Source organism: Rhincodon typus, chromosome 18, assembly GCF_021869965.1.
Source record: "Rhincodon typus isolate 14 chromosome 18, sRhiTyp1.1, whole genome shotgun sequence".
NCBI classification, from domain to species: Eukaryota; Metazoa; Chordata; class Chondrichthyes; order Orectolobiformes; family Rhincodontidae; genus Rhincodon; species Rhincodon typus.
The window spans coordinates 23279827-23303918 of record NC_063349.1 but is presented as its reverse complement, the minus strand read 5'-3'; the positions used below and the strand labels follow the sequence as shown (position 1 = coordinate 23303918).

General features: G+C 41.8%; 2 protein-coding genes across 4 annotated transcripts in view; one reads left to right on the top strand and one right to left on the bottom strand.

The window, feature by feature from the left end:
• mcat (malonyl CoA:ACP acyltransferase (mitochondrial)) overlaps positions 1-5768 on the bottom strand; it is a 91562-nt gene extending 85794 nt beyond the window's left edge. The window contains exon 1 of one of the 3 annotated variants that reach the window (XM_048607624.1): positions 5049-5768. In XM_048607624.1, the coding sequence (XP_048463581.1) occupies positions 5049-5504 (456 nt within the window). In that variant the 5' untranslated portion in view covers positions 5505-5768. The remainder of the gene's footprint in view (positions 1-5048) is intronic. The other 2 variants (XM_048607625.1, XM_020530225.2) reach the window with 2 other exon arrangements.
• Positions 5769-8156: 2388 nt separating this feature from the next.
• LOC109930791 (translocator protein) lies at positions 8157-24022 on the top strand. The gene is made up of 4 exons (XM_020530226.2): positions 8157-8482; positions 14784-14974; positions 19394-19532; positions 23717-24022. The coding sequence occupies exons 2-4, from the start codon at positions 14793-14795 to the stop codon at positions 23885-23887; spliced, it is 492 nt and encodes a 163-aa protein (XP_020385815.1). The 5' UTR covers positions 8157-8482; positions 14784-14792; the 3' UTR covers positions 23888-24022.
• The last annotated feature ends 70 nt before the right edge of the window (positions 24023-24092 follow it).

The window sequence follows — 24092 nt, the reverse complement described above, 5'->3', positions numbered from 1 at the left end:
AAGATATCAATAAGGATTGCGATAGTAGATAGCATCAAGACAGGCACTGTTAGAGAGGTTGAAATTGGGAGCCTTGGTGTTTAAGCAGTAATGGGATCAAATGTTTGGCACAGAGACAAGTAGAAAATTGCCAAAGTTCCAAACAATCTATTTTTTTTGTGAAGGTACTGGCTATTGTTTTCAGTTTTAGATAAGGGAATTGCAAACGTTACACCCTTGTTCAAAAATGCTGCAAAGAAAAGACCAGACCTACAGGCCAGTCAGTTCAACTTTGGTGTGGGGAAACTTGTAGAAAGAATAATTCGGGACAAAATTATACTTGTGTAATCAGTTAATTAAGGAAAGCCAGCATGGATTTCTTAAGCAACATCATTTTTAATTAACTACTTGGGAGCTTTTAGAAAGAAATGGGGTGTACTTAGATTTCCAAAAGGTGTTTGATACAGTGCCACACAAATTTGTGAGGAAAGTTATTGCTCATGAAATAAAAGGGTTACTAACAACAAGGATACAAAAGAAAATTGTTGAGTGACAGGAAACAAACAGTAACAGTTAGTGGGTATTTTTCAGGCTGGAGGAACACCTGTATGGAGTTCCCAGAGTCAGTGTTGAGACCCTTACTTTTCTTAATAATATATTAATGACCTAAAGTTTGTTGTAAAAGGCATTACTTCAAACTTTGCAATTGATGTAAAACTTGGAAGCACTGTGAAATGTAAGGAGGATAGTGTAGAATTTCAAACAGAACATAGACAGTTCGTTGAAATGGATGGATAGGTGGAGATGAAGTTTAATGTGGAGAAGTGAGAAGTGATTCATTTTGGTAGGAAGAATATGGAAAGAAAATATAAAGAATACAAATATCTATGGGGTGCAGAAGCAGAGGGGATCTGGGTGCATATGTACATAAAACATTATAAAGTCATAGAGTAATACAGCATGGAAACAGGCCCTTCGGCCCAAACTGGTCCGTGCTGACCATGTGCCCACTCAACTCGTTCCAATTGCCTGCATTTGTTCCCTAATCCTCAAAACCCTTCCCACCCATGTACCTATCCAATTTTTTTTTTTTAAAAAATGTTGCAATTGTACCTGCCTCAACCACTTTCTCTGGCAGCCCATTCCATGTACATATCACTCTCTGCGTGAAGAAGTTGCCCCTCAGGTCCTTCCTAAATCTTTCCCCTCTCACCTTAAACCTATAACCTCTAGTTTTCAATTCCCCATCCCTAGGAAAAAGACTATATGCATTCATCCTTTCTATGCCCCTCATGATTTTACACACCTCAATAAGGTCACCCCTCATTGTCTTACATTACAAGGAATAAAGTCCTAACCTGAGCAACCGCTCCCTATAACTCAGGCTATTAGTCCTGGCAACATCCTTGTAAATCTTCTTTGCACACTTTCCAGTTTAATTATGTCTTTCCTATGACAGGGTGACCAAAACTATATACAGGCCCGAAACGTCAGCCTCTCTGCTCCTATGATGCTGCTTGGCCTGCTGCGTTCATCCAGCCCTGCACCTTATTGTCTCGGATTCTCCAGCATCTGCAGTTCCTACTATCTCTGATTCGATTTTAACAGCACTCCAAGTGCAGCCTCACCAACAATTTATACAACTGTAACATAATGTCCCAACTCCTATACTCAATTAGAGGAGGCAGGACAGGTCCTGAGTGAATAAAAAATAACATAGGGCATCCTTGGCTTTGTTAATAGGGGCAAACAGTATAAATGAAGTTATGTTTGAATCTATATAAGTCACTAGCTCAGCCTCAGCTGCAGTATTGCGTCCAGTTCTGGGAGGTGCATTTTAGGAAGGATGTGAAAACATTGGAGACAGTATAGAAAAGATTCACAGGAAACGAGGAACTTCAGTTATGTTGATAGATTTTAGAAGTCGGGACTATTTTCCTTGGAGGACGTTTAATGTAATTATTCAAAATCATGAGGGGTCTGGACAGAACAGAAAGGGAGATATTGTTCCAGTTTGGAAAAGGATCAAATAAAAGCAAAGTATTGCAGATGCTGGAGATCCAACATTAAAAACAGAAACTTCAGGACCAAAGAATTATATTGAACTCAAAACAGATGTTGCTAAACCTGCTGAGTTTCTCCAGCATTTTCTGAACAGATTTAATGGGAAAAGAAGCAAAACCGACTAGAAAAAATAATTCTCCTGCAATGAGCAGTTAGGGTCTAGAAAGCACTGTCAGGCAATGTAGTGAAAACAAATTCAGTTAAAGCAATTAAAACAGTCATAAAAGGAAATGTGTAGGGTTGCAGGGAGAAGACAGAAGTGGTGGTTATCCATTATTATTTATTAATTCACGGCCATACAGTCATCGTGTTTTTACAGCACGAAAAGAGACTCCTCCGCCCATTGCTTCCACGCAGAACATCAAATATCAATCTTTTCTAATCTTATTTTCAAACATTTGGCCTACAGCCATATATATTATGGCATTTCAAGTATTTGTCTAAGTAGTTCTTCAATATCTTGAGGGTTCCTGCCTCAATCAATCTATTCAACATTTTAGGCAGAGAGTTTCAGATATCCACAATCCTGTCAGTGAAAATGTTTTTCTTCAACGCCTCTCTAAACCTCCTGCTCCTTACCTTAAAACTGTGCCGCCAGGTTACTGACCCCTCTATTAATGGGAAAAGCTTCTCCCTGTCTATGCCCCTCATTATTTGGTTCACTTCAATCAAGTCCACACCCAGCCTTCACTGCCCTTAGGAAATTAACCCAGCCTGTCTGGTTTCTCTTCACAGCTGTTTCTCTCCAGCCCAGATAACATCCTGGTAAATGTCTTCCACCAGAACTGTATATATTACTGCAGCTGTGACTGAAATAACACTAGATACAGCTCCATCATAACATCCTTGCTCTTGTATTCAGTGTATTTACTAACAAAGATAAGTTTCCCACTTGCTGTCTTAACCACCTTATCTACTTGTCCTGCTGGCTTAAGGATCTATAGACAAGCACACCAAAGTCCCTACGATGTTCTTTAGTTCCTGGAGTCCTATCATTGAACATGTACTCTCCTGCCTTGATAATCCTCCCAAAATGAATCATCTCATGCTTTTCAGGGTTAAATTCCACTTGCCACTGTTATCTGACAAGCCTGTCAGCATCATCCTGTAGTCTAAGGCTTTACTCCTCAGTATTTATTACATCGCCAATTATTCTGCAAATGACATGAAAATATCTCCCACACTCATGTCCAGATCATTAAATGTACACTACAAACAGCGAGGGGCTCAGCACCAAACCCTGTGGTACATCACTGGATACAGACTTCTTTCAACCATCCCCCTTTGCTTCCTGTCACTAAGTCAATTTTGGATCCAAAATGCCCTGAATCCTATGAGCCCTTAACGTCTTAACCAGTCTGCCATGTGAGAAGGCCATACTGAAAGACCATACTGAAGTGCATATAGACTACATCAGCTGCACGACCCTCATCTACACACCTAGTTAGCTCCTCAAAAAATTCAATCAAATTTGTTAGACATGATCTCCTCCATATAAAGCCACGCTGATGATCCTTAATCAATCCTTACCACTCTAAATGGAGATTAATTCTGTCCCTCAGATGTTTTTTCCAATAGTTTCCTTACCACGGAATGTTAGAGTCATCGGCCTGTACTTCTAGATTCCTAGCATCCCTACAGTGTAGAAGCAGACTATTCGGCCCATCAAGTCTACACCAATCCTCCAAACAGCATCCCACCCAGACCTACCCCTCTGCCCTATCCCTGTAATCCTGCATTTCCCATGGCTAATCCACCTAACCTGCACATCTCCGGACTTTCCAGATTATCCCTACTATCCTTTTTGAGTAATGGTAATTACATTATCTGTCCTCTAGTCCTCCGTCACCCTTCCTGCAGCCAGACAGCATTTGAAAACTAATAGCAAATGAGCCCCTGCCATCTCCTCCCTTGCCTCCCACAACAGCCTGAGATACACCTCATCTGGCCCTGGGGAATTATCCCCTCTCAAGTCTGCTAAATCCACTAATGCTTCCTCTCTCTCTCTCTCTCTCAATAGCAATTCATTCAAGTTTATCTCTGTACCAAACTCACCACCACCCACACACACACACAGAGGATAGGAGTATGGCTGGCATGGCCATCAGTCATTGCCCTGGAAAATACTTGTGTGAACTGCTGCAGTCTTTCTAGTGTAAGTGCTGTTAGGAATATGGTTCCACAATTTTGACCAGTGACATGTAAAAACAGGATGATGAGTGGCTTCGAGGGAAACTCAGGGTGGTGATGTTCCTTTGGATCTGCTGCTCTTATTGTTCTAGGTAGTAGGGGTTACAGGTTTGGAAGTTGTTGAAGGAGTCTGAGTGAGTTGCTTCAATGAATCTTATGGATGGTACATACTGCTGCCAATGTGTTTCAGTGGTGATGGGGTGGCAATAAAGTGTCCTACTTTGTTTGGGATGGTATCAAGCTGCTAAGTACCGCTAGACATGTAGTTACCCAGTGACTGGAGAGTATTCCATTACAATTCTGCCTTGCACTTTTGGAAGCTGGATAGGCATTGAGGAGATAACAAGGTGTAGAGCGGGACGAACACAGCAGGCCAAGCAGCATCAGAGGAGCAGGAAAGCTGACATTTCGGGCCTAGACCCTTCTTCTGCTGCATTCATCCAGCTCTACACCTTGTTATCTCAGATTCTCCAGCATCTGCAGGTCCTACTAATGTGAGTCATTGAGGAGACTGGTGGTGAGTCACTCAGTGTATAATTCCCAACCTCAAATCTGCTGGTAGTCCCAGTATTTATACGGCCAGCTCTGTTCAATTTCCAGTGCATAGTACCATTCTGTAAATGCCACACTACCTACAGAAATACAGTATCAGTGTGAAATCCAACGGAGCATTTTTCACTGAATTTTAAATGAAATTGGGTGTTACCAGCTTGTTTGTGGTCATTTGGTTTTGTTTTGAAATGTACAAAAAAGTAGCTTACGACAAACGGAACAGGGATTTGAAAAAGGGAGTAGCTAACACAAGTTGTACTTACTTCAGGGTTTTCATGATGCAACCTTTCCACTGCAGCTAAGGACGTGACAAAAACTGCTGGTTGGCAGTGAACAGTTTTATTTAACTCTCCCTTCGGTCCATTCACACACAAAGAAAGCAGGTCATAGCCCAGGATCTTCTGGGCTGCTGCGAACATTTGCCTGGCGTTGTGGTATTTCTGGAGCCCTTTGCCCATTCCCACGAACTGGCTGCCCTGGCCGGGGAACAGGAGCAATGAGCTGTGCCGGGGCTGCCTCCTGCTCGGCTCTTTTAGCACAGCTTCACTCGGTTCCGGCCCTAACATCGCCGAGATATCCAGGGAAGAGCCGGGAGGGTTCTGGGGCCGGGAAGCAGCCAGCTGCCTGCAGTGGGTGAGGTTTGAGAGCGGGGTTTGCAGCCAGTGTCCCGGTCTCAAGCCAAACGCAGCCAGTCTCAGGGCAACAGAAGCAGGGAGCATTTTAAATGTACCTTCTCCACGGGGGAAAGAGACGTGGAGGAAGTGAACAGGCTTCCTGCAAATCGTTCCCTAACTCTCCAAATGCAGGCGGGCAATAACTAACAGCAGTATCTGCTCAGAGACAAACCAACCACATGTTTCGGTCTCCTACGACAGTGTCACACTCCTGCGCACAGGGGAAACCAGGCTCAGTGCAACTCAGTTCCTACATATCAATATACACCATCTTTCAAACAGACCGCTCCTCTCGACCCTTTGGAGGAAATTACCTCTGCTTACTGAGCAAATCAGTCTGCTAAAACCTCAGCCAATTTCAGCCTTAGCTATTTCGACACCGTTTATGGGGCATTGCCCTGTAGGTAATATTGCCTGTCCTCATGCCTCGAGATGTATTCGCTACACACTTCCTGCATCAGCCACGAACCATATTTATACATAGTATCCATTATTCCACTCTCCTGTCTACATCCGTTTTTGGGTTTATCGCTACTTACCTCACAGTTCACAATATTTCCAAGTTTTGAGATACTTGCAAGTTTGAAATTATTCGTGCACACCTAAAACTTGGCCATTCGTATGATTTTTAAAAAAGTACAGCGGTCATAGTACTGACCTCTGGAGAACTCCACCATAAACCTTGCCCCAGTGTGAAAAGGAATTATTGACCACCATTCCCTCCTGTCAATCAGCCAACTTTCTATCCTTAGTACTTACTTGCCACTGTCACCATTATTTAAATGGGTCTTAAATAACAGTTTTATACAACAGAATGTTTATTAAACGATTTCAGAGGGCAATTAAGAGTCAACCATTCTGCTGTGAAGAAGGGTCTAAGCCCGAAACGTCAGCCTTTCTGCTCCTATGATGCTGCTTGTTCATCCAGCCCTGCACCTTGTTGTCACAGAGTAGGTCCAGATTTCCTGCCCTGACGGCACTGGAGAATTAGATAGGTATTTATAATAATCCAATCATCCCATTGTTATTTTTAATGATTAATTAATTGTTTGACTTTAAATGCTACCTGTTACTATTGTGGGGTTATTTAGTCCAGTCCCATGGTTAACTGCTCCAGCATCATTAAACTACCATCAGCAACCCTTACATTCCCCAATTGTGGAAATGTATCTCAACTGCACCTGAAATATCTGCTTGTTGAAGACAATTTATTTTTTCCATTACAGTTTTGTCTATCAATCTTTGATTTCAATTTATCTACACCAGATTCATTCTCAACCCCACTGAAGTTGGCCCTTCCTCAATTAATACGTCTATTCTAGATTTCCCCTTGTCCTTTTCTTGGCTAATCTAAACTTCATGACACTATAATCGCTGATCTTTTTATTTGATCGTCAAAAAAGTTCCCCGATCCATTTAACTCACCAGCCTCCTCCTTCAATTACTGGAAAATACGGACTCGAGGACTCCTGGCCTCCAGGTGAAGCCCAGCACAGCCTCGGAGATAGCAGAAATTGCAGATGCTGGACACAGTGCGGAACTGGAGAAACACAGCAGGCCAGGCAGCATTAGAAGGGCAGGAAAGCTGACGTTTCGGGTGGGGAAGGATCGCTATGTTGTCCCTAGCACTGACTCGTCTGCTTTTATTTTTTTAATCTGCTTTAGAAAGACTATAATGCTGAACTTTTAACTTAATTTCTTTATTCTTCCCATTTATACCTAAGATCTGGACACCTTAGTAACTAAGATGCCGCCAGAAATGGTGACTTTGTACAATTTTTAATTGTACTGTATCTGAAAACACATGACAATAAAACCTAATTCTAACTTCTAAAAGCTCTTCTTCCTCTCAGGGTTTAGACTATTACTATCCCAGTTTAGATTTGGACAATTAACGTCCTTCACCCACCCTATTACAATCAGCAACAAAATTAGAAATTGCTGAAAAAGGCCAGCAGGTCTGGCAGCATCTGTGGAGAGAAATCAAAGCTAACGTTTGGGGGCGAGTGACCCTTCCTCGGAAGTGAGGAGATTTATTGACAGCTCAGAGCTTTTCCAGCAATTTCTGGTTTTGTTTCTGAATTACACATCCGCAGTTCTTTCGGTTTCTATTATAATTGGCATCGGCTTTTGCATTTTTCTGTAATTTGTTGCTTTATGTCTTTCTACAACTGACAGAATACACCCAATAGGATAAACAGAGCTAGTAGAACTGCCGATGGTGGAGTCTGAGATAACACAGTGTGGTTAAAATTGAATCAGAGATAGTAGGAACTGCAGATGCTGGATGAAGGGTCTAGGCCCGAAACGTCAGCCTTTCTGCTCTTATGATGCTGCTTAGCCTGCTGTGTTCATCCATCTCTGCACCTTGTTAACACAGTGTGGAGCTGGAGGAGCACAGCAGGCCAGGTAGCATCACAGGAGTAGGAAAGCTGACGTTTCGGGTCCGGACCCTTCTTCAGAAATACTTCCTCCAATGTATCTTTTACAAATAGACCTTGTGTTGATCAATGTGTTGCACACTCATTTTTGACTCGTTACCAATTATTTTTAACATTTCAATAGAATCCATTAAAAAAAAGTAAAGATGACATTTAACTATTTTCGCTTGCTGCTTTTCTCCTTAAGATGTATTCGCGTTGTTCACCGAGGACTATGCCTACAGTAACACTCCCTATTGTTACTCCCACAGGAAGTGGACTCTGGAAACCATTCGGTTCCACGGAGGGGGCGGGATCAGATCGGGAAGGAGGTGGTTGGTGATTGGTAGCTGGTTCCCGTGTTTGACAACGGATAGGCGGAATCTAGCGATTGATGGTGGGTGGGCGGGGTCTGATGATTGGCATCCGATGGGCGGAGTTTGCGTATAGCGGTCGATGGGCGGGGCCTGGTGATTGACAGCCGGAGGCAAACAAGACAGTGCGGGCTAAGAGCCCAGAATTGGAGTTGCAGATTTAGGAGGAGGATCGCAGCAGTCGGGTGTGGAGCCAGAAAGTGAAAAGAAATTGTGCTTCACATCTCCGGTAAGCGCAAATGATGCTGAATTTTGCATTTAGATCTTTATTTACTGTGTTGTCCTCATCACGCCTTATTCTTTATTTCTTGATATTTTAAGTCAGTTTATGCAAGTAAACTGCTGAGAATGAGTTCCTCCCAAGGTCTAACAATGTAAAACACTCTATACAATGAACTGCATTTTCAGATATTTACATTGTTATTGAAGTTGCATAACTTTTTGCCCGGTGTGGACTGTGATTGGTCAAGCTGGTTGCGCCCAGCCCTGTTTCGTAACACACAGTTTGTAGTAACTCCTCCTGTTCACTTGTTACAGCAAGAGCCCAAACCACACCAACGGAGTTATAGCCAATTCACGTAGTTTATGGGAGTGCTTCCGTGTAGAATCAGTGTTATTGCAGTGAGTTATGTCACCTAAGTAGTGGTAACGATCCTAACTCTGTTACTGTAATGTGTGCATTGCAGTCCGAGAAATGAAACACCTTCCCAAACTTTGAAAGTTAATTCAAAAAGCCCTTCGGCACAGAGTCTTAATAAATGATCCATGACGATCTTATTGCAACTATTTCTTGCATCTTTATATTAGTGAAGTCCCCTAGTAATACCCTGTTCCATTATTAGAAATGATTTATTCAGACTTCCAGCATCTGCAACATTATACTTTTATTTAATATTATACTCATTTATTTATGTTGCCTCTGCGAGATTAACTATATGTCTGCAGTAAATTTCATCTGCCTTGTGTCTGCCATTTTCACGAGTCTGTCTGTCCTTTTGACTGATCAGTGAATGATCACCCCCTCACACCACGTTAGCCCCAACCGCCCGGACTGGCTGCTGAGGAGCCACAGGACTGAGCATAACAAGGTGTAGAGCTGGATGAACACAGCAGGCCAAGCAGCATCATAGGAGCAGAAAGGCTGACGTTCCCAGGCTGCAGAGAGGCACAGAGCCCCTGACCAAGATCACCGGACTCGATGCCTGACTGTGGCCAATCGCCTGGACAGGTCAGAGGCTACCCATGACTTACTGTGCTGGGTCTTTCTAACTGACAGGTGATTTTTGTGGACTTCAGTGAGAACTATTCCCCTAAGACTTTGAGATGTGCTGCTTGCTTGCTGCACATGCAGTGTGTTTGCCACATAAGCTGCTGGCACATGGTGTATATGTAACAGTGATGTAGCATATTGCTGTACAACAACACGTCCATCCCCTTGTCTGAGGCCCACTGACTAGCTGCCTGGCTGTGTGACTACTCTAATTGGCACAGCAAGGCAAGGTGAGGCTTCGATGCTGTGAGCGTGCAGATAGATGCTAACTGCGTGAGCGCTAGGAGAGCAAGTGAGCAGCTCTGAAAACCAGTCTGGTCCAAGTGTGTGCTGGCTGCCTTGTCTTAAGCTCAAAGTGTATCTGCAGCAGACGTTGCACACTACAGTGCAAATCTGTGCTTCCAGAGCTCCCTGCAAGTGGATCATGGTATGATGTCATGATCGTTGTGAGGGGTTGGCAAATGTCAGACGAGGGATGAATGTGGCTGGAGCCCATGCACCATGCCCTGAGAGACTGTTTGCTACGAGCAACATGGAGGCTCCTCTTGGCCAGTAGTGAGCTGAAGTTGCCCAGTACGTGCTTGAATTTCCATATCATGAATTCTCAGTGTTGAGAATTTGGTAAAATAAGAAGCTGAATATTTCATGCAAAAGTTGTCCTACTTCTCAGTACAAGCATAAAAGATAGAGCGCAATGCTCCCGAGATCGAGATAGGCCTCACCAAACTTTTCACATGATTCTGCCACAAATCTTGCCATAACCCACGTCACTTAGATTCTGCCTTTAGAAACTGCTTTAAGTTTTATTCAGAGTAAATCGAAGTATCAACTGTAGGTATTGTAGATTACAATTACATCTTCTTCTTTTTCCCTAAAAGTAAAAACTGAGTCTATTTCCTTTGCTTTGCTCAACAATATTCTTCTCTTCTGAACACATCAATACCTTGCCAAAGGTCAGTTCCTCCCATGTGAAGATTCTTCGTATTCGTGCCTGAACGATGAATGTCAGCAGGCCATCTAACCAGCAGATGAAGGGAATAGCCAGCCAAAATAGATAGTCATTAGTGGCACCGACGCTGAAACTAAATAGGTAAGTTAGCTCCAAAATTGAATAACCAGTTTCACAGGAAAAGGGAAAGAATTACTGCTGTGCACTTTAGAAGGGTATCAGCTGGAGCACCAGTGATCAGCATGACTCCTCTACATCAGTCATATCTGATGAATAAAATATGAATTTAGCTTATGTTTTATAGAAATTGAATTCTGAGGCAGAAATTTACCCAAGCAATTAAGACAGATTCCATCTCTTTCTCTAACCAGTGTTTTAATTGTTCTATTTCAACTAGTTGAGCTTTTGACAACATCATCTGTCCATCACATGCACCACTTACTCCTTCCATTACATCAACCACATCCATCTCTTTTTTTTTTAATCTACATACTGTTAAAATCCTCCCGTATGCTTTTATCACCTCCAGATTCATTTTCTCCAATGCAGTCTCCCAGTTTCATTCTCCATTGAAAACTTCTTAATTGAAAACTCTGCTGTCCATATTCCAGTCATTGCAAGCCCCATCACTTATCATCTAATTCTTGCTGACTTAAGTTGGCTCCTGGTCCTCTAATGCCCATCTTTGCAAATAAATTTCTCACATCCTTATCCTTCAACACACTGCAAACTTCTTCAGTCCTTCTGTGGCCTTCTTTGCATCCTTTCCTTTGCAAAACTGTTTCAGCCATTCCTACAGCCACCTAGGCCCTAAACATTCAAACTCCTTCCTTCAACGCTTCTGTCTCTCCACCTCCATCCCTTTAAAATACTTCCTGAAAGCTGTCTCTGATTAAAACCTTAGTCAACCCCTTAATATTTCTATGGCTTGGCAGTAATTCTGATTATACTTCTATGAAGTGCCTTGTGACTTTTTTTTTCTATGTTAAAGATGCTATATGAATGTATAAGATAACACTGTGGAGCTGGAGGAACACAGCAGGCCAGGCAGCATCAGAAGAGCAGAAAAACTGACGTTTTGGGTTGGGACCCTTCTTCAGAAATGGGGGAGGAGATGGGGGCTCTGAAATAAATAGAGAGGGGGGGGTGTTGGACTGGGGAAGGTAGGTGGGATGGTGATAGCAGGTAGGTAGTGGTGGGGATTGGTCAGTGAGGTGAGAGGAGCAGATAGGTGGGAGAGAAGACGGACAGGTCAATGGTGGGGATGAGAGGGGGGCTGGTCCTGGGAAGAGGCCGGGATTGGGGAGATTGTGAAGCTAGTAAGGTCCACATTGAGACCATTGGGTTGTAGGCTTCTCAGGCTGAATATGAGGTACTGCTCCTCCAGTTTCTGGGTGGCATTGTTGTGACACTGGAGGAGGCCCAAGGTGGACATGCCATCCAGGGAGTGGGAGGGGGAGTTGAAGTGGTTTGCGACTGGAAGGTGTTATTGTTTGTCTCGAACCAAGCGTAGGCGCTCTACAAAGCGGTCTCCGAGCCTCCGCTTGGTCTTACCAATGTAGAGGAGGCCACATCGGGAACAATGGATACAATAGACCACATTAGTGGAGGTGCAGGTGAACATCAGTCCGATGTGGAATTTTTTTTTTGGGTCCTGGATGGAGTTGAGGGGGGGAGGTGTACAGGCAGGTGTAGCACCTCCTGCGGTTGCAGGGAAAGGTGCCGGGGGTGGTGGGGCTAGTGGGGAGTGTGGAGCCAGTTGGACAGTTCTTCCTCAACTGAGGATTCCCCAGCTCCATGGTCAACGGGGCCCTCAACCAGGTCCGACCCATCTCCTGCACTTCCGCCCTCAGCTCTTCTCTTCCCTTCTGCAACAGCGATAGGGTTCCCCTTATCCTCACCTACCATCCCACCAGCATCCACATCCAGAAGATCATCAGATGCCATTTCCACCACCTCCAGCAAGATGCCACCACCAGACACATATTCCCCTCCCCTCCCTTGTCTGCCTTCCGCAGGGACCGTTCCCTCCGGGACACCCGAGTCCACACTTCCTTCACCCCCAACACCCCCCAAGGCCCTACGGCACCTTCCCCTGTAACCAGTGAAGGTGCAACACATGCCCATTTGCCTCCTCTCTTCCCAGTATCGAAGGGCCCAAACATACCTTCCAGGTGAAGCAATACCTCACCTGCATTTCCCAAAATCTAGTCTACTGCATTCGCTGCTCACAATGTGGTCTCCTCTACATTGGGGAAACGAAGCATAGACTTGGCGACCGCTTCGCAGAACATCTACTGCTTGCAAGAAAGACCCTGAACTATCTGTTGCCTGCCAATTTGATGCACCACCCTGCTCCCTGGCCAACATCTGTCTCTGGCTTGCTGCAGTGTTCCAGTGAAGTCCAGTGCAAGCTGGAGGAACAACACCTCATTTTCCGCTGGGTGACCCTACAGCCCTGCGGACTCAATATTGAGTTCAATAATTTTAGGGCCTAAACTCTCCCATGTCCCAGCCCCCTACCCCATACACCTGGCCTTATTACCACATAGCCTGCATTACACACCCCCTGTTGTGAGTCACTAACAGTCCCCATTAACAACTATTCACCCTCCCAGCCTGATCGTTAGCAACTCCTTTGTCCAACTGTCTTTCTCTCTTTGGGCCCTATCCTATTGTTTACTCCCTACTCCACCCATCTCCCTATTTTCTGCATAAAACTAACGTTTTCCCAGCCACCATCAGTTCTGGGGAAGGGTCACGAGACCCGAAACATTAACTCTCTTTTTTCCTTCACAGATCCCACCACTACCTACCTGCTATCACCATCCCACCTACCTGTTCCAGCCCAACCACTCCCCTCTCTATTTATTTCAGAGCCCCTTTCCCCTTCCCCTTTTCTGAAGAAGGGTCCTGAACCGAAACATCAACTTTCCTGCTCCTCTGATGCTGCCTGGCCTGCTGTGTTCCTCCAGCTCTACACTGTGTTATCTCAGACTCCAGCATCTGCAGTTCTTACTATCTCTATATGAATGTATGTTGTTGTTTCTCCAGCTGAAGTGGTTCTGGTCTGATCTTCAAGAGTTTTATTTGTTTAACTATTTCTCCTGCCTGAGCCTGAACAGAGAGTGTTGATTTAATGATTGATGCAGCTGCCCCAGAGTCCATTCAATTCTGACTTTAGCTGACTAACAGATACTAGAAGTATACTGGACTGGTGCACTACTTCTCAGGTTAAGGATACAAATTCAGCCTGGATTACTTGGAAACCTGACTGATTTATTTTCCCATATTCCCCTTAGTCAAAGGGAAAGATAAACAAGAACTAAAGCTTCCAATTTTGAGATCTGCCAACTAAACGCAATGAAAATTCAAGTTGGTGTTTTCCTTTTTAAGCATGACACAATTCCAAGCAGATGGAATTTATTACTTTTAATCTTTTATTAACATGTTTATTAACAAAGTCATTGGGGTTCACACTTTTAAACCAAAACCTTTTTAATATGTGTGATTAAATTATTGCTGTGGACTCTTTCTTATATGCATCTTTGTTGAATAATGGTCTTAGAGTCATACAGCAAAGAAACAGACTGTTCAGTCCAACTCATCTTGCAGATATTTTCTAATCAACCTGTTCAGAGATGTTATAACAGACGTCTGGAGCAAGTGGGGCTTGAACTAGGCCTCCCTGGCTCTGAGGTAGGGACAATATCACTGCACCACAACAGAACCCTAATAATGGTTTTGCATGTTGCAAGTACCTTTGAGGTACTGGCAACATTGATTGAATGTTTGTCATCTATTCAGAAGTAGATTAGCATAATTGGAAAAAATAATAATTGAAGAAAAAAACTGATCTTCAGCTAGTCCATTTTGCAACTAAAAGGAAATTTGCTATATTGCTGCATGTATTGTTGGATTATTGAAACGGAACATGGCTACAAAATATATTCATGACGTTCTGAACCCTATGAAAGGTTCCATTAGGTATGTGCTCAATATAACCCTGAGTTCAAATTCTTCATTTAATAAATCCTGTTGCTAAATTGAAAAATGGGGAAAAGCACAAATCACCAATCAGGTTCTCCTGTAAGAATAGAGACTGTAAATGCACACTATCAACAAAGTAATTTTAATTAATATTAGTGTTTAATGAATATAGCATTTTAATATTGTTTTTATGATTTGCCTGCCAAAAGTATCACCTGTGAACACAAATTTTCTTTTGTAAAGAAAACATTAATTTTGTCCAAGATTTGAAGACTTTAAAACAAAACAATTAAAGTCATTACATCTGTTTGTCTCACTTAGATTAACAACATGCCATCAACTTGGGTACATGCAATTGGTTTCACTTTAATGCCAACTGTGGGAGGAATTTTTGGCTCTCAGATAACACGGAAAGAAATTGCTGGCTGGTATACAACACTCAAAAAGCCATCTTGGTGTCCCCCTCACTGGGTTTTTGGTCCCGTGTGGACAACTTTATACACAAGCATGGGGTATGTATCTATTTAATTATGCAATCTATTTGTTGTTGCTTTCTTGTATAGAAAAGTTCCATTAAAAACTGAAAAGTTTCTCCTTGGCCTGTTCCAAAATATGGTGCATCTGACATTCTTGAATGATCGTTAACTGAGTTGAAATTTTATGTTTCCACAATTAACTAAGACATATATGGTGTGTGAATGTGACTTCTTTGTTTGTGCTGATTTAACCCTGCTTTATGTATAGCTTTATTCTAATGAGATTCTAATAATCTGATGAGGATCTTGTATGTAACTTAGGCAAAGTTGATCAAAAGATTGGTCAAAAGTTAGGTTTTAAGGAGCATTTCAAAAGGTGGAGAGAAAAGTAAGGGGCATTGGAAGAGGTTTCATGGGGAATTTCAGAGTTTAGGCTGAAGGCAACGGAAGGTCCAGCTGCTGTTGTAATCCATATTAAAATAAGAGATGTGCAAGTATTGGAGGAGCATTGTAGTCCTGGAGGAGGTTACCGACATACAGGAGTGAGACCATGATAATGTCTTTTTCAAATAATAATAATTTTTAGCATATCCGTGCAAAACAACATAACTGCACTTCGCAGGAACTTAATTGCTGTGAATTTTTTTTGGTATGTCATGAAACTGTCCTTTTCTTTCAGATGGAGCCAGACATTCCTGTTTAGTTTAAACAGTTGATGATCCCAATGCATTTTGCAGATTATTTATTCTTCAGAGTGTGTTCATCAGTCATAACCATAGCATCATACAGTATGGAAGCAGTCCCTTCGGCCCAACAGTCCATGGTCCCAAACTAAACTGGTCCCCCTGCCTGCGTATGGCCCTCCAAACCTTTCCTATTCATGAACTAAATGTCTTTTAAACATTGTAACTGTACCTGCACCCATCACTTTCTCTAACAGTTCATTCCACACACCAACCTCTCTCTGTGTAAAAAGGTTGTCCCTCACGTCCTTTTAAATCTTTCTCCTCTCACCTTAGAAATATGCCCCTGGGTTTTGAACTCCCCAACCCTAGGGAAGAGACCCTTGTCGTTCACCTTATCTATTCTCCCCATGATTTTATAAACCTCAATAAGGTCACACCTCAACTTCCTATGCTCCATTGAAAAAATTCCCAGCCTTTCCTGTCTATTTTTATATCTCTAACCCTCCATTCCCAGCAGCATCCTGGTAAATCTTTTGAGTCTTCTCCAGTTTAATAATATCCTTCTTATAACAGTGTGACCAGAACTGCATGCAGTTCTCCAGAAGAGGCCTCACCAAGATCCTGTACAACCTCAACATGACGTCCCAACTCCTATGCTCAAAGGCTTGAGCAATGAAGGCATGCACACTAAATGCCGCCTTAACTACCCTATCTACCTGTGACACAAATTTCACAGAACAATATACCTGAACGCCTAGTCTTTCTGTTCTACACCATTACCCAGGGCCCTAGCATTAACTGTATAAGTCCTGTCCTTGTTTGTATTATCAAAATGCAATATCACGCATTTATCCAAATTATACTCCATCTGCCACTCGTCAGTCCATTGACCCAGTTGATCACCTCATCCAGGTTGGCAAATGGAGCTTCTTTCTCCAGAGAAACAAAATTTATGACATCTTGAGGTGAGAAAAGGCAAAAATTATAGAAGTCACCTCTTTCACCGCATGTAATTGCAGTTTACATGATTGCATGTACAATTCCATGGCACAAATCATCTTGTTGCTGGGAACAGAAGAGTATGAGGAAGCAAATTAACTCCTAGAAAAGGGATGTATTGTTTCACGTCTTGCTTTGTAAAAGACAAATCCATTGTACAGTTATATTGTTGAAAGAAATTTCTGCTACTAAATCTATACCCTTAGGATTCAGTGAAAATAATTTATTGTCATCTAGTAGCTGTAAAATTACCAACATACAGCGCATGCAATTGAATTTTTAGATTATTACACTATCTTTCTTAGCTCTTCGTGTGTGTTTTCTGGGAAGCTGCTACAATTGGAGCATACTGGAAGTGGATTGCTATGTTGTTTGCAGTAGCAAAGCAAATGGCTAATTGATGCAAAGCATACGTAGGCGTTCTGGACTGAATTATTCAATTGTTATTAGCCCACTTGTATCAGAGAAAGAAATATGCGGATTTGCAATTTACCAATATAATCAACTGTGGGTCAACATGAATTGGACATAGAAACACAGAAAATAGGAGCAGGAGTAGACCACTCGGCTCTTCAAGCCTGTTCTACCATTCAAAATGATCATGCTGACTATCCACCTCAGTATCCTGTTCCTGCTTTCTCCCCATATCCTTGAGAGTGAATCCACAGAAAGTGACTGTTCTGGGTGGAGTCCCCAGTTGTGCACTCAGATCATACATGAACCAGCTGGTGAGAGTATTTGCAAACATTTTTAACCTCTCCTTACTCCAATCTGAGGTTCCCACCTGCTTCAAGAAGAAAAGTCAGGTAGTGTGCCTTAATGATTACTGCCTGGTGGCTCTGGTAATGGCTCTCATCGACTCCAGCCTCCCAGATTGCCTTGATCTGCTACAATTCACCAACCATTGCAACAGATCCACAGCAGGATGCCATCTCCCTGGTCCTACACTTATCTCTGGAAGATCTGGATAACAAGGACACCTATGTCAGGCTCTTATTTATTGACATTAGCTCCACCTTCAACACCATGATTTCAACCGAACTCATCTTCAAACTCTGAGACCTAAGACTGTGTCCCCTCGCCCCTGGATTCTTGACTTCAGACCGCAATCAGTAAGGATAAGTGACAACACCTCTTCCATGATAATCCTCAACACCGGTGCCCCACAAGGCTGTGTTCTCAGCCTGTTAATATACTCCATATACACTCCTGGCTGCTCTAACTTCATTTACAAATTTGCTGATGACACCATCATAGTCTCAAACAACAATGAGACAGGGTACAGGAAAGAGAGAGACAGCTTTAGTGGCATGGGACAAAGTCAACAACCTCTCCGTCAATGTCAGCAAAATCCAGGAGCTGGTCATTGACTTCGGGAAGTGGAGTGAAGGGCATGTCCCGGTCTGTATTAATGATGTTGAGGTAGAGGCAGTCAAGAGCATCAAATTCCTAGGAGTAAATATCACCAACAATCCATCCTTGTCTATCCACGTCGATGCTATGGTCAAGAAAGCACACCAACGCCTCCACTTGTCAGACTAAGGAAATGTAGCATGTCCACTTTGACTCTTACCAATTTTTATGGATGCGCCATAGAAAGTATCCCATCTAGATGAATCAGTGTGGTTTAACAACTGCTGTGTCCAAGGACCCAAGAAATTACACAGTTGTGAACACAGCCCAGTCCATCACGCAAACCAGCATTTAATCGTTGACTGTCGTGGGAAAGCATAATTAAAGACCCCGTCCACTCTGGTTATACTGTCTTCCAGCCTCTTCTGTTCAGCACAGAGATATAAATGTTTGAAAACACGTACCAACAGATTCAAGAACAATTTCTTCCCCACTGTTATCAGACTTTTGAATAGACATCTCATATGTTAGAGTTGATCTCTCTCTCTACACCTTTCTCTCTAGCTGAAACATTATATTCTACATTCTGTTCTGTTACCCTGATGTACTTATTTAAGATATGATTTGTCCCTATAACATGCAAAACAGTACTTTTCACCAAATCTCAGTGCATGTGACAATTACAAATCAAATCCAATACCCATTCATCCCTTTAGCCCTAATAACTATATCTAAATTTTTATCAAAAACATTAAATGTTTTGCCCTTAATCACTTTCCCAAGCAGAGAATGTCACAGGCTCACCGCTGACTGGGTGAAGAAATTTCTCCTCATCTCAGCCCTAAATAAATAATCTTCACCCCCAGCCCCCATCTTTAGACTGTGACCCCTGGTTCTAGATTTTTCTTACAGAGAAAGTAAAATGACAGCGAGGCACTGTTATGTTTGACTGTTATCACTATCGTTGACTTATCTTTTTAAATAATATAAACAAATGTAATCCTGATTGCCTCAGATCAGAGTTCAAAATTAATGTGTCCAACCCTTTGAAGGCTCTTCCATCAGATGGGAAAGAGTGAACATTGATCATTAAATGATGCAATCACAAGCCCTTTTTGATTTTGGGTGTACAAGGTAAAATGGTAACAAAATACCTGATGAAACTCAGTCAACATGAAGCACAATTAGAACAATATCTGGTAGATGTGTCTAACTTCTGTTATCCTCCTCCTTTTTCCCTTCCCTAGTCACTTTCCCCGCTCTTGTTGTTTACAACTGAGTTGTCCAATAGCAGGGTAGTGTGGCACATCGTGTTGTAAACCAGCAGTTCACAGTTCAATTGTTGAAAATCATTCATAGTCATTATTGAGAGCTGTCATTCATATTTTGGACTAATTTTATACGATTTTGTTCTCAGCTATGGCTCCTACCTGGTGTGGAAGGAATTGAATGGATTCACTGATAAAGCGTTGATCCCACTTGGTTTATACGGAACCCAACTTGTCCTTAACTGGGCGTGGACTCCTATTTTCTTTGGGGCACACAAGAAGGGATTGGTAGGTGTATAGATGCTGTAAGGAGAAGGAAATTTGTTTGGTGAGGACTATAACATTTTCAACTAGTTAACTATTTGCCCTTGCTAGAAGTTGTCATTCCTTTTCTGAAGGCATTAACTCCTTGCCAGGGTACAATCCAAGGCACTTTTGATGATGTGGTATCTAGGTCAGGTTTTATTTGTTGCAGAATTTAAACCATGTTGGTAGGAAATTTGACTAAAGGGAGCATTATAGTTAGACCCAATCTTGTTATCAATTAAACATCTCTAGACAGGGACACTGAGGCCAATTCAAGCAGCCTTTGTTCATCATTTAGAACCATAGAAAACCATAGAGCCATGCAGAAGTTACAACACAGAAAGAAGCCATTCAGCCCATCATGTGTGCAGTGGTTGTATAAACTGGCTGACCATTTTAATCTGTTTCCAGGATCTGGTCTGTAGTGCCTCGAGCTAAAGCATTTCAGGTGCAAATCAAAACTCTTTTCAAATGATTTGAGGGTTCCTTTCGCAACCATTGAACTATGTAGTGAATTCCAAACACTCTTTTTTTTTTTTTCTCATGTCTCCTCGAATCCTTCTAACAATCATCTTAAATCTGTGTTCCCTGGTGACTAACTTCTCTGAGGAGAAACACATCTGCCCTGCCCACTCGATCAAAGCCCCTTCTTATTTTGTACACCTCAATTAAAGAACCCCTCAACCTCTACTGTTGTAAAGAAACAGCCTTAGCCTATCCACTTGTTCCTTGTTGTTGCAAGTTTCAAGCCTGGCAACATTTGTGTGAATCTCGCTCTCACTCTATAGCAATAAGGTCCTTCCTGTAATGTGATGACCAGGACTTCACATAAAACTCCACCTGTAGCTTAACCACAGCATTATATCCCTGCTTTGGTATTCAATGCCTCACACAATGAAGGAAAGCATTCCATATTCTTTCTTTACCACCGTATCTACTTGTCCCACCAACTACATGTGGAAGTACACTCCAAGATCTCTCAGTTCCTCTATCCCTCTTAATACTCTGCAGTTTATCCTGTATTCTCTCTCCTTGCCTTCCCCCAAGTGCATTATCTCGCACTTCTCCAGATTGGATTTCATTTGCCATTTTTCCGCCCAAACAATTGATGTCACCCTGCAGTTGACCGGCATCCTCTTCATAGTCAACTGCATGGCCAATTTTGATGTCCTCTGCAAACTTGCCAATCTAAATCATTAATAACAACATACAAAGAAACAGCAAAATACTTAAAACTGAGCTTTGTGGAACACCACTACAAACCTCTTTCTATTTGCTAAAACAATAATCCACCATTACCTTATGTTGTCTGTGACTGAGCCAATTTGGGATGCAACTCACCACATTCACTGTATCCCATAGCCTGTCATTTTTACGACCAGTTTGCCCTGTGGCACCTTGCCAAATACTTACTAGAGTCCATGCAGACAATAACCGCTGCACCATCCTCATCAATTCTCCAAAAATTCAATTAAGTTTTCAAGACACAACCTTCCTTTAACAAAACCATGTTGACTATCCCTGATTGATCCATGCCTTTCCAAGTAACAGTTAACTCTACCCTCAATATTGATTCTAGCAATTTGCCTACCACCAAGGTCAAACTGACTGGCCTATAATTATTTTGCCTGTCCTTCACACCCTTCTTGAACAGGGGTACAATGTTTGCGGACTTCCAATCATCTGGTACCTCTCCCATATTTAATGAAGATGGAAAATGATCCTCAGAGCATCCATTATTTTCTCCCTGGCTTCCTTTAAAATCCTACAGTATAATCCATCTGGCCCTGGTGGTTTATCTACCTTCAAGGTAGTCAGTCCTTTCTTGTGTTTAGTTTATCTATTATTTCACACTCCCCCTCTTTAATAAGAATGTCTGTTTCATTCTTTTGTGAAGACCGAGACAAAATAATCATCAAGAATCTGCCAACATCCTCGGTATCTGCACACAATTTCCATTTTTAATAGGTTCAATCCTTTCCTTAGCCATCCTCTTGCTCTTAATATACTAATAAAACATCTTTAGACTTTCCTGAATTTTACCAGCTAATTTTTAAAAATATTCTTTGTTTTCCTAGTTTTCTTTCTCACTACTCCTGTACATTCTATAGTCCTCTAACTTTATAAAGTGTTCCATTTTAAATTGTTATAAGCTTTATTTTACTGCTTAATCTTACCCTGAATGCTTTTGGATAAACAAGGAACTTAAGATTTGCCAGTACCACTATTTATCTTTGTAAGCACCTATCTATACTGTGCTTGTAGAATCTTGCTTTTGAGTGGCTCCCACCGATTTATCACTGATTTTTTTTCAAATAGCTATAGTGAGTCAATTCTTTTCCAAATGCCAGATCTCTTGGTGTTGAAAAGTTTGCCTTCTCCAACTTAGAAGTTTTACTCTTGTTCTGTCTTTGTCCTTCTCCATAATTATGCTAAATCTAAGTATATTATGATCACTATCTCCATAATGGTCATCCATGGCTACTCCATCCATCTGCATAGCTTCGTTTCCCAAGACTAAATCACGAATTGCACCCTCTCTCACTGGGCTTGTTATGTGCTAGCCAACAAAATTTTCCTTTGAATACAATTCAATAATTTTGTTCTGTGTCTTTCACACTGTATCCTAGATGCTATATGAGTAGGTGAAGTCCACAACTGTTATTGCCCTATTGTTTTGCACTATTTGCTCCTCCAATTCTCACCACCTGGGAGTCTACCTTTCCTGTTTCTGAGCTCAACCCATGTGATCTAATTTGATTCCTTTGGTATACCATCCCTTTTTATTATTTAACAGTGCTGCACCTCCAACTTTTTTAAAATCCCTTTCTCTATCCTGTTTGAATAGTGATGGAAAAAGGATTTCATTATATTTTTATCACATTGCTGACCATGGATCTCTCCTGTTTCTGCTTGCAATTTGTGTACATTGGAAGGATCTACAAGTTTATAGTCAACTGTTTAGTAATATTATAAACACACCTTCTTTGGTCAAATCCTGGAATGGTCCTGAAACTGAGAGCATCTTGCTCAGAGGCAGGAACAATACCCACTGCATAAGACCATCCGCTCCCGCATAACACAAACATTATTTAGCAATTTTAGAAAATCACTCTAGTCTGTATGGCAGCACTCCTACTAGATAAATACTCAGCCCACTCCTCTCACATTTTAATTAGTAAGACCTTTGTACTAAAGCGCTAGCTAGTCATGCATTCTCACAACCTCCCCTTCTATCATGGGTAGCTTGCAAGGTGCTTACATTATTTTCTTATAGGCATATTGGAACTGAGGCAGACATTTTAGATGAAATTTAGAATTGTCAAATTGTCATAGCCTTCATTTCATCCCCATCATATCCAAAAAATGTAAAATCAGAATAATTTTGCTGAGCTCAGCTAATTGTCTGACAGGCACCTGTGTGGAGAACTTGATATGAAGTTATAATAAGTGCTCAGTTATGTAGCTTTATAGGACAACTGTTTGTGCTACCATTACTGGGCTTCAGCTTTTCCATTGCGCTGAGAAATGGAATGTATAGGGATAAATGCAACAAGTCCCAATATTTGCTTCAAGCTTTGTAAAATATGGAGGCCTATTCCTGGACAAACAGCCATGCAATATCTTTTTTAAAAAAAAAAAAAAAAAAAAAATTGCTTCAAGAAGATTTTGCTCAGATCTGACAAACTGCTTGCTTCCTATGAGGCAAAAGGATATGTACTGGTATATAGAAAGCTTGGACACACTGTTAGAAAACTTCATCCTTGCTCAAAAAATAGAGCAAGTATAACTAAATAATAGTAATTGGTTTACACTCCTAAACATATCTAATACCCGAACAGTGGGCTAATAATTATATTCCATTATAGGCTTTGTATCAAGTCACTTTAGTCAAATCATTTCGTGTCTCCAACATCCTCCTTAATTATTTGGAACGGATGGAATGCCTTTAGCACATTGGAGATAGTGACATGGCTTATTGGAACTTGAGAGCAGACACGATAATTCAACAGAACAGCGTTATGTGTTTCAAAACTGTTTGGCCTACATATATTGGTCTATCCCATATTACTTTAGAGCTGAAACTGAGCTACAGGAATAATTCCATCTCAGAGCAGTGTTGCAGGCACAGCCATTTTCTTGACAATTCCATTTTTTTGTTGCAGGCTTTTGCTGAATTACTCTGCATTTATGCCACAGCAGCAGCTACAACTGTGACTTGGTACCCCATCAACAAAACAGCTGCTTATCTAATGGTTCCTTATTTGGCTTGGTTGACTCTGGCTTCTGCTCTTAACTACTGCATCTGGAGGGACAACAAGGATAAGGATGATTAGAGCTATTAATTACTGTGGAGCATCTGGAATCCAGCCTGCTCAACAACACTGACAACTTGAAGGATGAAATTTTGTTCTCCTGTCGATTGTATCTACAGAATTCAAAACTAAAATTAAACCTATGGCTTATCCTCACTTCGTTCTGTTTCAGTGTTTATTTTTAGCATTTCTCATAAAGAAAATCGACTGAATAACAACAATGCAC